Source organism: Rhyacophila brunnea, unplaced genomic scaffold (genome assembly GCF_057557595.1).
Source record: "Rhyacophila brunnea isolate RB1 unplaced genomic scaffold, BYU_Rbru_1.0 scaffold_5, whole genome shotgun sequence".
Taxonomy (NCBI): domain Eukaryota; kingdom Metazoa; phylum Arthropoda; class Insecta; order Trichoptera; family Rhyacophilidae; genus Rhyacophila; species Rhyacophila brunnea.
The window spans coordinates 40,234,924-40,249,322 of NW_028233170.1; the positions used below are offsets into that span (position 1 = coordinate 40,234,924).

At 31.3% G+C, this 14,399-nt stretch overlaps 1 protein-coding gene across 1 annotated transcript in view; it reads right to left on the bottom strand.

The window, feature by feature from the left end:
* LOC147066427 (kin of IRRE-like protein 1) overlaps positions 1-14,399 on the bottom strand; it is a 273,510-nt gene that overhangs the window by 149,051 nt on the left and 110,060 nt on the right. The window contains exon 8 of the mRNA XM_085956198.1: positions 13,335-13,465. Within this exon, the coding sequence (XP_085812324.1) occupies positions 13,335-13,465 (131 nt within the window). The remainder of the gene's footprint in view (positions 1-13,334; positions 13,466-14,399) is intronic.

The window sequence follows — 14,399 nt, forward strand, 5'->3', positions numbered from 1 at the left end:
TTGCACTTTTGTAGATAGTGTTGTTTGACACTAAGCCCTCGAAAATATCTATTATATTGAGATTTATATAGATTGCTGTTTCTGATAGTAAAGAATTAATGAATGGGTTAGCGAGACTTAAAATAGTAAAGCAAATCATGGTGTACGCTTCATACATCTAATTAGTCAGCCAAATATGAAACTGCCGTAAAACGTATGAGATCATGGTGGAATTACTTTGTTAATAGTGTGAAGCATTGTTTTTTTCCAATCTTTCTCATTTTTATTCATTTATGTGACAAAATAAAATGAATCGGCAACTTACACATGGGTATAAATCAAACTTCATTCAAACTCAGTTTATTTCTAATGTAGTTATTTGTTATTAAAAGTATTTTTTCTGTTATATTTTCGTTTTTATTTTATTTTCCATAAAGATTGATAAAAAAATTAATCCCGAAAGTTTCGGGATTATGTTTATCAATCCCGGGATCCATAGGTATCGAAAATAGCTCGGGATCCCGGGATTGGAATCCCTACACAGAATGCTTTGCCTATTATGTCATTATAATATTTGAAGATAGGAACCAAATTCAATAATAATAATATACTGCTATATTCCAAATGTGCCTTGGTAGATAAGTAAATAGGTATTTTAAACGAAAGCATCTTGTAGTTTGTCATAAAAAAAAAACAAAACAATCGCGTGAGCTTCAAGAACGCTTTTGTTTTCTGTCTCAAGATGGCAGTTTTTCTTTGGCGGGAAGAAAATTTGGTGCACGCCAAACAGTGGCTTGCATAGTCTGTAAATCTATGTGAAATGTAATAACAAGTTACAATATAAATAAAATATTTTAACAAAGAAAAGTTTCTAAGAGTCAGGTTTCGGTTGTCTGCGTCTATGTAAAAAAATCTCTACACATTTATTTGCACTGTCGTTTGATCGATTTCATCACCCACGGCTTGATACACAGCCATTCTACCAACTTAACAGTGAGTACTGCAAATAGTGCCAACTAACTAAACTAGTTACCACAGCAGATACAGCTATCAAAAAAATGACCACTATGACGTCGATGAAATGGCTGCAAAAAATACAGGGATGTGATTGCTCTTAATTTAAAATTGCCACCAAATATCGTCATTTTTGAGTTATCATATTATTATTGCATAGATGTCAAGGTTAACGTTGAAATGTCGAATAATCGTTTGGTATTGAGTCTTCCTCAATCGTCGCTCTAGTGTTGGTTTTGTGAAGCTACAATTTTGGCTAAATTGACTTTTTAATTCAGTTCATTTTCTTTTATATAAACGTATAGAAATTGTTAAAAAAATATTATATTTTTCATTAGAAACAGAGATATTTTTTTCAAAAATGTCCAAGAAACCACGATACGAAACAAACATTTGGTATTGGTTTGTCCAATGTGTGGACTCAATTTGTAGTAGTGAAGTGTAGTAGTCAAGTAGCTCAATTTGGGAAGCGCTTCAGAGAGTATTATAAGAGCCAATAGTTAACATTTGTCGTCATTAGTATGACAGCTTTAGCATAGTGGTCTATGCGCGGCAGGCGCGATACCTGGAGAGATGCAGGTTCGATTCCTGCGGGTTCACTTACTTTTTTCAAAAAGATTTTTTCTATTGGTTATAATACATTTTTTCAGAAGTGTTTTCAAAATTATGTATGTTCAATACTTAGAATAATACATTCTTAAACCATGTGAATTATTCGTTGAATAAAAAAATAGTTTATTATATATATATATCATCCCGATAAACTATATAGATTGTTCAAGCATAGCTTACAATAATATACTCGAAATATCGTCATATTAGACTTTTACAGATAAATATTATGTCAAAAAATCAGTGTGACGTAGAGATAACAGTCAACATAATATTATAATATTATTTAATTTTTAAATGCCGTGTGTGAGACCTGTCAGTGAAAATTCGTATGACCTGTCAGTGTGAGCTAATTCGCGAGTTCATATTCACGTAATATTGCATTCAGCCTATATGAATTTGTATTTTATTTTATAATTCTAATCTGCAGGCACCTACTATTTATGTGAAATTAGTCAACCATTTTTTGAATAATGTTATCATAATAAATATATATAAGAAAGTCTGCTAGTTTGACAATTTCATTCCACAACCATCTAATGTCGTATATTAGTTGAAGAAATTACTTTTGATTTTCGTATGAAAAATATTCACTACAAACCCAAAAAAAGATGCATTAAACCCAGACTGACTTCAGTTTCTTATAAAAGAGTAATTGATTTAATAAACATCTCAGTAGTTAACTTAGTAAAATGTAGTTTTCTGTAATTCGATTTTCACGAAGTGGTACAATAAAAAAAATGTTTAATATAAAATGATCTACACATTATAAACGTGGAAATGAATAGTGCCTATACGCTTATATTATTGGCTGACACGTATATCTTGTTATGAATGTCACTAATGTTGGACATGTCCCGATTTGAAAGTCACTCCATTTTTTAAAACCTCTTTTTAATATGAAATTGATGATTTTTTGGCTATGAAAGTTTGTCTAGTAAAAATGTATATTTTTTATTTTTCCATACCATTTACAGTAAATTTTATTGCATTTAATTAATTTGACAAAACAGGTCAACCTACTTACATTATCAGCACATTTGCATTATTATTTTGGAAAATTTTTCCAGTGTAAGAAAACTGAAATGATTATTTACAATTATTAAAAACTTGATATAGGGAAATTTTGCATTTGTGTAAGTTTTTAGAATATTCTGACGTGAGTGCATCTTACACACCAGGACATTGTATTAACATTGGTCACTATTGGATTTTTGTTGAAATATTTAATTTGATTTGTAGAAAGGCTGAACCAGTCTAATTTTATATACCACTAAAAAGATTTGCTTACAAAACTTTTAATAGCATGAAAACTCGTTTAGGCTAACATCGAAAGTACATGGTAATAGATTTGATCACGAAGAAACGCTTCAAGTGGTAATATTAACCTAGCCGTTAGAACTCGGCGACAGACAGGCTATAGCCTATAATTCGTTAGTATCGCCGGATCTAACGAATACGTAGAGTACGTAAGTACTCTAGATGCCAGCAACTTTATAATAACGATCTATGCTAAAATATGATGTGCCATGAGCCGGAACCAGAGAAGATATACCAAAGCATGTGTGTTGTATGTTCCAATGCTGAAGTGTGACAAGTTGTAAGTAAAATAAATTTAAAGAACTGTAGGTGTGTGAATGCTGTATAATTTTAGACGCCACTGGGCAAAAGAGCGGAGTATTTACGGAATCACGGAAACTGAATTGAAAACATAATAATGTTGCGAGTTCATAGCAATGTAATTCTTGCACGCCAGGAATTTCAATTTAAGTCGAAAAATGACCCGTGTCATTGCATGCGCGCCCGGCAGGAGATTTCATTTGCTCCAGGACACTGATTTACACGAGTTTCGTGCATCTGACGAATGTCACAAATAAAACCCGGCCAAGGAAGCCGGGAAAGTTTTTTTTTTACATTATTTTTGACAAAAAATAAACTGACAAGTCGGAAGTGGGTACGTAGCGAATGTACGTCGGAGAAATATTTCCAGCTGCGAGCGAAAAAGAAAACTGAGAAATTGCTTTTCATTTGGGTTGCAATGTACTTCCATTGAAAGCGCTACCTAGTATATTATTGATAATATTATTGATAATATTCTTATAATCATCATCAACTTCTGCTGTATATAATAACTACTGTAAGCTTCACAGCCCCAACAGATTTTTATATGTATTATGTGATGTATAAAGATTGTTTATAATAAAATTCAATGGCGGTTAATTTAAGAATGAAGGCATCCATTTTATTTGAAAAGATATGGACAACAATTATTCAAATTCAAATTTATTTATTTATTTTACATTTATAATGAACATAACAAATTATAAATTCAAAGCGTTCACGACATGACATAAAATAAGTGTTAATAATTTAAAAAAATAAAAATACAGAGAATAAGTAATAAAATAAGAAAATAAATAAAATAAGTAACAAAATAAAAGTAGATGGAAGTACACAGAGTGAACTTTGATAGACCCTATCTTAAAAACTTATAAAACAACGTCCACCTAAATTCACCCTCACGTAAGTGGAATATATCAATATCCGAAGCGATTTCTTACTATACTAAGTTTGGTGTTCTCCTGAAAAAGTACAGTTTTTTTTAACCTGGCTCGTGTTACTATAGAAACTTATATCTATTTGATTTTTAGTCCCAATATAAGTAAATAGTTTTTTAAACTTGTTTGTGGTATTAGGAAAATAATTTATGATTACTTCATAATTAGTAATTTCTAGATGGGTATGTATCAGTGGCGTGCGGTCCATATATGCTGTAGATACGGAGCACCCCAAGAAATATTCGATAAATTACAATATAATAGTATTATATACTTACAATACTTATTGCGCAATTATATAATAGATTTTAATTGACTATGCGTCTTATTCTAATAGTTCTATAATATCGTTTATTATGTTAACTGTCAATTTATGGTATAAATTCATAGTAGTATTGATTTAATTTAATAAAACGCATTTTTTTAGTATTTTTACCACTTTCAATAAATAAATCATGGACCGGTTTCGTCCGTCTCAGAGGAACATTTTCAACTTTTTCAATTTGAAAGTTGGTCCAGATTTATTTAAAGTGGAAAAAGTATTTAAACAAAATTTAGTTTTATTAAAGTAAATCAATAATAGTTCTTTAATAGTATAAATATAGGTATATAGATATTAATATACTAAAGACTTTCATGATTGGTTGTTATTGGTCACGTTTTATATTATGAATATTACGTAAATATGTTGAAAAAATCGTAGAGATACCACTCCTTAATAACGTACACCATATTACTTCTATATATATAGTTACAAAGCCCCTAAGTAGATACTTTTTTTTATATTAAGCTTGTCTCAATTGAGTCTTATTTAGCTTTTCTTTAAAACATATACTGTTAATACATATTATTACAATAATTACTCATACAGTTATTACAATACAAATTTACAGGAGACGAAAAAAAAAAACAAAAACAATTTGAACTTGTAGGCCACACTCACTCAGAAACACTTGGATACATTGGAACGCCTTGATATTCGGCCGAGTCAAAAATATCGCAAGATCCAGTGGCAATTAGAGCTTTTGTTTACTTAGTTCTTTTAGAAGTCGCTGTCTCTGGGTATCATACGGAGGACATTGCCAAACAACATGATTAAAATCTTCAATCTCACTTCCGCACTGGCACCCAGGGTCATTTATTATACCCAAGTGAGCCAGGGATGAGGCAAGATTATAATGGTCCGCTCTACAGCGATTGATTGTGACAATTGTTTCCTTATTTAACATTTTATTGGTATACCATGGTTTGGTTTCAGAATTGTAATAACTTTGAAAGTACCTTTTCCCTTTTGTTAGACCTTGTTCTTTTAATAAATTATCTGTTTCAGTTTTGGCTATTTTCTTGAACGTTTCAAAAAAGTCTTTATATTAAGTAAATACTATAAAACTATGCCAGTAGTGAGAGGTAGAGGTAGGCTGTTAAGATTCGACTTAAATAGAGCACAATTTGAAGATGGTACTGGTTAGTTTTTAAAATTTAATTAAACTAACAAACACTACCATACATTGTTGTCTTAGTTCAATTAAAATAAATATATTTGACTGACAAAGTTTAGTTATGCACTATTTATGTCGGATCTTAACAGCTTACCTCCACCCTTCGCTACTGAGCTATGCATAAAATAGTAGGTTTGTATCTATTTTTTTTTAAATTATCCCCATTAGCAAAAGCCACCGCATCTCTCTGGCAAACATAGTTTCATGAAGTTTTTCATTTGAAAAATCCTATTATATTTTAAGTAATAATAAATTTTCAATAGTTAAAATTCCAAAATTTAAGTTTACCTTTGAGTTTTATATTTTTTTGGTTTACACGTTGAAATTAATCTACTCAAAAATATCAGTTTTGCATAAATTGAACACCAAAGATACGAGTTACCAATATGCTTCACGTATTAGATTTTAGCTGTGGGGTAAGTACTACCCACTACACATTGGTTGGTATAATAGGAACATCCTAAAATAACAACGGAAGGTATTTCATAATAATGAGAGTTCAATAGACAGATTAGCCGCTTCAAATGCTATTCGGAGCAGGCGTTTGATTTATACAAAACGCCAATTCAAAATTCATATATTTTTGGGAGTTATGCATTCGAGGGTAATGAATTATTAATTGAGTTAGCATTTACTTGGTAGAATTCCATTTTACAAGAAATGAAAATATAATTAATATTAAATTCTACAGGTTTTTTTAAAAAGGTTTGTCGATAGCTATTTCGGTTGTAACACCATTATCAAGACTATTCAGATAGGCCGTTTGCCTTTGCTTAAATACTATACGTGTATAGATAGAGACAGAATACATTTTCTTATTCGTTCCAGCAATATTATGAATTTTTACATTATTATTAATTGTAATATTATTAATACTTTGAAAATCCTAAGTGGGTTTTTTTAAAATGGATATCGAAATTTTCAAAATTTATCAAAATTACAGTATTCGATGGTTATTTATTGACATTATTGATCAATTAAAATATTATTAGTATAATTGTCTTAATCGTGTGTTTAGATTATATTTAATAGTGGCGACGAATACATTACCAAATTTTCATTAATTATGTCATTACTTTTGGATAATTCGCGATTAATTTCTAACTGTTCAAGTAAATTTAATTTTAAACCTTTATTACATATATGCAAACATTGTGGCGTTTCATTGTTACTGATGCTATGCGAGTTTGATATCAAATGTTTAGCAAACTGAGAATCTGTTTTACCATTCTTAAAAGACCGGAGGTGCTCTTCAAAACGAGTTTTTATTGACCTGCCAGATTGACCAATGTAGCATAGACTACATGTGCCACATGTTATTTTATAAACTCCGCTTTTCTCCAGTTTGTTGATTTTATCTTTACTATTTTTTAAGTTTAATCCTAGATTATTATTAGCTTTGAATGCTACGTTAACGCTATGTTTAATTTCTTGATAAATTTTGTCTGAAATAATGCCGTGATAACCAATGGACTTGTAATAACGATTTGAATCTTTAACGTTAGGATATATTGTTGATCTAGCTAATTTAAGTTGTTTTTTATATAATATTTTATCTACCATTGATGTTTCATATCCATTACTTAAGGCTATTTGTTTAATGGTATGTAGTTCATCCTCAAAATCTAATTTATTCATGGGCACGCTAACTAGCCTGTGGATCATGGCATGGTATGCCGCCAACTTATGAATCCATGGATGTTGCGATCCTTTATGTATAGTAGTTTCAGTATAGGTGGGTTTTCTATATATTTTGAAGTTATGTTTATTATTAACCCTCTGAATAGTGAGGTCTAGAAAATTAATTCTGTTTTCTATCTCTACTTCGACCGTGAATTTAATATTACAGTGCAATGCGTTAGCCCTTTTGACGAACGAGTTAAGTTGACGGTCAGTTCCTTTCCAGCAAATCAAAATATCATCTACGTATCTATGGTAATATAATATGTCAGCTACTGAGTCTATTTTAAGTGATTCCGATTCGAATTTGTCCATAAAAAGTTCTGCGAGCAAAGGACTTAAAGGAGACCCCATAGGGACTCCGTCAAGTTGATTATAAAACTCTGAATTAAATGAGAAATAGTTATTTTCTACACATAATTTCATTAAAGAATAAATTTCTTCTAACTCAAATGGGTGTACTTTAGCTTTTTCTAGTTTTTCGTACACTATTTCTAAACATTCTTTAACTGGAATATTAGTAAATAAACTGGTTACATCTAATGATACCAGCTTACAGTTGCTAGGTAAATCTATGGTATTTATTTTATTAATTAAGTCAACTGAATTTTCTACGCTTCTTTTGGCTTTGAAATTTGTTAGATGTTTAAAAATTTTATTAATATAATATGCTAATTTGACTGTTGGCGTATTCGTATATGTGGTATCTCTATCTAGCTATCTCTCGATCTGACGTGTGTTTGTAAATCGTAGTAGAGTTTGTTTGTCAGAGTAATTCTTTTACTTACATATTACCTAATATCATTTTGAGGACTAAATAGCATTGATCTATATGAAAATACACTAGTATGGATTGAGGCTATACTAGAGCCCTTCTAGTGATAATATTAAAGAAAAAATATTAAATAAAAAATAAGGTTTATGAGGAAACCCTAATATGCACTTGGTCTTTAAGTTGTCTCCGCAGGGGATGGGCAAACAATGTCAAGATAAATGCAAAGAGGCTGAATGTGATACACTGGAGTGAGATCTAAGGATAGAGATTCCGATGTATGGTTGTGCAACTGGCTATAAACTTGAATGTTATGTAGTGTCATCCCTAGTAAGAACGTATTATGTATTATTATATTAATACTATCGAGGTACTTGATTGAATTTGAATTTAAATTCTAATGGATTTAAGTTTTGTACTATTCCATTTGACTCGTTTTTTGCGACCTAGGTTTTGCCTTTCGGCATCTTCAGGCGCTGTGTATACTCATCAAAGGCAAACACATACTGACAACTTAACTCTAACTAATATAATAAATCAATACAATAATTTAATTTAATAATTTAAAGCGAAACTCGGGTCGCAAAAAACGACGCAAATAGAATAGTACAAAATATAAATCCATTAGAATTTGTATTATGTATTGCTATTCACCCTAGCTGTTGATAATTATGGGGATTGAGAGGTTACATAAGAGAATGATAAGATTTTTTATTGTCAGGGTGGCAGGACCACTGTTTATATTACATACATCTAAATTTGTGGTGAATATTATATGCAGGAATACCTAATTCAGTGTTTACCAGCCTTATTCCTTCCAAGCCCCACTTCAATTCTTCAAAAATCTCCATGCCCACTCCCCAATCAAAAATTTATAGTAACCTAACTAATTCTGAAAAAATGAATTGCTTCAAATAAAAAATGCACATAGGCAATACTATTTTACAACGTTTTTCTTAGCTTGTATTCTTATTTGTCCGGTACAAATCTTGCAATTGATTTTTAACTAATTTCCCGACTGGCTAGACATTTGAAACTTTTAGAATATATCAGAACACGATGCCAATGAATTCTTAAAAAAATATACTTTTAGCCATCTTTAAGTAGAATTGATTTCATTTTCAGTTAATTCTGTTTTGCATGAAAAGTTATTTCGGAAAAATCCGAAAAAAGTAAAACTATTGTTGGTTGCTAAGTGAGTCCTAGCAACTAAATTATTATTAATGTTAATATATACGTGCGTTACTATGGAAATCAATAAGACATTTCAGTATTATTTCTATCAAGTACAAATTTTTTGTCGTTTATCGATCGTTTAAGCTTGTCAAGTCAAGTTTATATGATTCAACTTTTATTATGATTCAATTCAGAAAATTTAAAAACGTTGTGTATAAAAAGTTCTTTTTATCTTGTAATTATTTAATTTAACTTTCGTAAGTAAATATGTGTATTACGTTACATGTAAAACTCGGAAGAAAATTAGTGCGATACTTGTGCTATGCTTCGTCTTCAAATTATTTTCAAGATGACCGTTGTGCCCCCCAAAATATTTAAATTGCCCCACGTTGGGAATCACTGACCTAATTTCTTTCATAACTAAAAAGAATTTCCGTTTCCTAAAGCAGATTTCAGACTTGAAGAAATGGTTCGATCGCGTCTATATTATAATTGAAAGTTATGATAGTAATCGTAATAATGATAATGATATTAGAGATAAGACGCTAGCTGAAAAAAATCACTGTTCATGAAATAGGTCAGCATCGCATAAAGAAAAGCGCGAGGAAATTGCGAGGGTGTTTGCTCTGTCGCTGACGAGCGAACGAATAGCAGTGACCCGGCGTTATCTCAACACCATCATTTCACTAAATGGTTATTAAATTACGCTATAATGCGAAAACCATATTAACATCGGTTCGTTAGACCGCACTGCGTAACTGTTTACCCTTACTCTGACAAAATTAAACCGTTTGTTCGCAGACGGGGTAAAGGGGAAGTCCCGCCTTAACTGAATAATGACAACATTGTATGTTCGGAATTGTGTTGCGCGTTTCAAACTGCAACGCGATGCACCTCACACGTTCATGAATATTCAAATATACGCGCGTCGAAATCAGAATGTTCCCGATTTCCGGTTGATTAATTGGGGAATATTTTAAGTGAGTAGCTTTTTATTCCCCATTGCCGGGGCGCGCTCATTCATTGCCAGTTTGTAATATTGACATTTTTAATTGCATCGTTGATAGCCGGCGAAACGAATGCAGTTTTTGTGTTGAATGCGCTTTATCTGGAAAGCGATAAACTATTGACAGGGCAGTAAAATATTAATTCAATAATATCTGCACAAAACGAACGGGAAAATAAATCGGACGTATTTCAATAAACGATTTGCGATCATTTATGACGTTTTTATGCATACGTTATAATAATTTCTGTGGTGGTGAAAAATAAACGGTGGTATAGTGGCAATGATAAAAATCCACATGTAAAAATATCCGGAATAAACAAAAAAAATGCATATAATAAATAGGCGATGAAGAAAAGTTCCACTAGATACTCTGAAGTATTGAACTTAAATCAGTTTCATGCCCCCACTAGACAGATGAATATAAAATATACATAATTTGAAAAAAAATCATGTATATAGACTAGAAAAATAATTTTATGTATGTTAGTATGCTTTTAAGGCCGTACATCAGTTGAGGCACGGTCTAAAAAGATCGTTGCTAGGCGATGCGCGGATTGCGGGTCGCGGGTGCAAATGACGCCTGTCAAACGAAATATTATTTGTCATATAAATCCAACATACGTCCATTTTATGTTCTGTTTATTGTTCTATTAGTAACAATAATAATATATTCATTGACATGTTTTCTTTTTAAAGTAAATGGGTAACGTTTTTAGTCATCTTTACACGATTTAAGAATTAATTGGCCCGTCGCCATCACGAAGCAAAGTGACGTGCTTCTAGTTCGACGTTATCTCACTGAATGCGAGCGAGTCCAAAATTTCATCGCGCCTACAGTTGAAAATTATTTGCCGTTTCACTGATGCGTCACCTTAAAGCATACTGGCGCGAATCCAGCAGATACAGTTTCAAGTCCCGTCGGGTGTTGTATTTTTTTTCTGTAAAATGTTTTTTTCTAGTGTGCATATGCATGAGATGTTTTCAAATTATGTATATTTAGTATATAGAATGTTATTGTTATATAAATATTGTGTCTAATTCGTTCAAAAAAATAAATAATTTATTAAAAAAACATGAATATTAAACAGAAACCGTTTTTATATTGATTTGTTTAGAGAAACAATTTCTATTTATGCTTCAATACCATGAATTTATTCTCTTTTGAATAGCTTTTCTATTGATGTCTTCAATTAATAATTTAGAGTGATTATTTTTATTTACAATTATTGATATTTTTTATTCACTAATTCACCTGGCTGTAATATTCTATTATTCTTGTTCCATGTGTTCTATTTTATTATCACGTTTTCATAGCTCGTATTTTTGTTTGTCCGGTGGTTGTTTATCCAGTACAAATCTTGCAATCGATTTTTAACTAACTTTCCAACTAGCTAGACATTTGAAACTTTTAGAATATACCAGAACACGATGCCAATGCATTTTTTAATACTTTTAGCCATCTTTAAGTAGAATTGAATTCATTTTCAGTTAATTCTGTTTTGTATGAAAAGTTATTTCGGAAGAAATCCGTAATCCAATCCACTATTATTGGTTGCTAAGGGGGTGGTCCTAGCAACTAAATTATTAATATATACGTGCGTTACTATTGAAATCAAAATGACATTTCAGTATTCTATATTTGTTTGTTTGTTGCAAAATAGCAAAAAAATATTTGTTGACAATTGCCTTATTTGTCCTGAATTATTATATGATTCAACAGAAAATTTAAAAACGTGGTATATACTCGTACCTAAAAAGTTCTTTTTATCTTGTAATTATTTTATAATATATTTTCATTCTAATGTGCACGTATATAATTAATGAATAGCTAAATTGACACATTTACTATCAGTAACTGCGAGGGAGAATTAGTGGTTTGATACCGGCTGAAATTTTCTAGCAAAATCACCTCCCATTGAGCAAAAAGCATAAAGAGATCAATCAATAAACGATTATGTTACCAATACTCACGCATGCATGTGGAAAATTGACCCTTAATATTAGAGAAAAAAATCAAATACTAAGAGTAACTTGGCATACGTGGCATGGAAAGGTGCATGTCAGGGTTAACGTTGAAAGATCACAAAATAAACCAATGGATAATGAAGAAGGCAAGAGCACACGATGTGCTAGAGGTCGCTGATGTGATGAATCGGCCGCCCATGTTAAACGGCGAGTAGAACTGAAGATGCTGTGGTGTCGAACTCAAAGGAAACTGAAGGATTACTAGGCAGTCGTAAAACCAGTTGGATCGACAAATTCATCGTGTTCGGTGGATTTACGTGGCCAAGGAGCTACGAGACGCTACTAGCGATACACCATGATTTCTAAATACGAAAATAAAAGTAGATAGATATACAGATGAAGAAATAGGTATTATACTGATTCAATGATTTTAAAATTCAATGACATAGACAACGTTTGGACGTAGGCGCGTTCCCTTCTACCCAGTTCATTTTTATGAATACCCTGTCTGTGTTTTTAGACACGCACGTCAGTATGACAATTCAATGAGAGCTCAATAATTATGCCTGTGACTCGCATATAAATCTCACCTCACCATTCCACCGTTGCTATCTGCCCACTTTAATTGGTGAGTTATTTTCGATAAATTTTATTTCGTTACTTTATTGTTATAATCTTTTGAAATATCATGATAAAATCTACTAAATTTATACTAATAATGTAGTCTATTTATTTTAATAAGCTGTGATTAATATTGGACCTATAGTTTCTGAGTAATAATAAGCCCACAAAGACAAATGGTTCGTGCTAAAGTATAATGAAAATATGCAGAACTCAGTTCTAAAGCCAAATATTTCAAAATTTCAAATATACAGTTTAATCATATTATAGGTATATTTTCGTAGCTTTCGTTAGAAACAACCATTATTCAAAAATAAGCTATGACAATATTACAAATGTAAATGTTGAAAATGATACACGAATCCACTTCTCAGGTGCTGCGAGTCGTGCATTCAATGTAACATCGCGGGGCATGTGACATAATTATGTATTAAAATCATGCAACTCACGTTATGCATCCAAGAGAGCTTCCTCCAGGGAGGGTTGGAGTGCACATGACATTCAAAGTAGACGTCGTCTCCCTCCTTGATGTCCTCAGCACTCAGGGTGCTGCCGAGACGCAGCGTCACTTGCGGAGGATCTGATTAACACCAAGCCATGTCATGAACTGCATTTCAAATCTAAATATATTATTATAACAAAAAATTACATAAGTATGTATATCGGATTATTGACGTTTCACTGTTATTACTAAATCAAAAGATATTATCTAAGAAATGACAAACACGTAATTATTTTAGCTATGCATTTTTACTATTCGTGCTAATTTCAAAAAATATTTTTATAATATTATGTATGTGCTACTAAAATACAGAATTATAATCAGAAGATATACCGTTATTACTACTTATTCATTATATTATTTTGGTAAAAATAATTTTTATTTTAAAGACTTGAAGTTTTCTACAATGGGAAATATATGCATACAAAATCGTTATATGATTTGTTCATAGGTGCCACTGTTAATTTATAATAAAATAAAATATTATTTATTTATTTTTTTGTTCGATACTAAATACTCACAAGATTTAAGATTATGGGTAGGTACTTATAGATTCTCACTATTGAAAATTCAATTTTTTGAAGAAAAAAACTGGTTTTAAATTTAATTCGTAATAATGATTAGCTAGCTGATAACTCAATTTGGAGAGTTCTCATCCACCCAGTGAATAGAGCGAGGTTCGAACCCCACATGGTTGGCTTTTTTCTAGGACTATTATGTGTGATTTTTGAGGTTTTTTAAATTTTATGTATTTTATAAGACTTTTATTTTGTCGACTTTTCTAATCAAAGAAATTTTACGTTTCATAGTGTTATAAATTAGTAGTGGAACCTATGAATAAACACTATAACTATACTGTTAGAGCCAAGGCCTGAACAATAACAAACAATAAGTGCGAGTGAGTAAGCATTCAGCACGCTTATATCCGCTCTGTGTGTTAGAGTAAGATAGAATTTCTACGGCTGAATTAAATATTTTTTGAAAACGTCGCAGGTGAATATAGATTTGACCG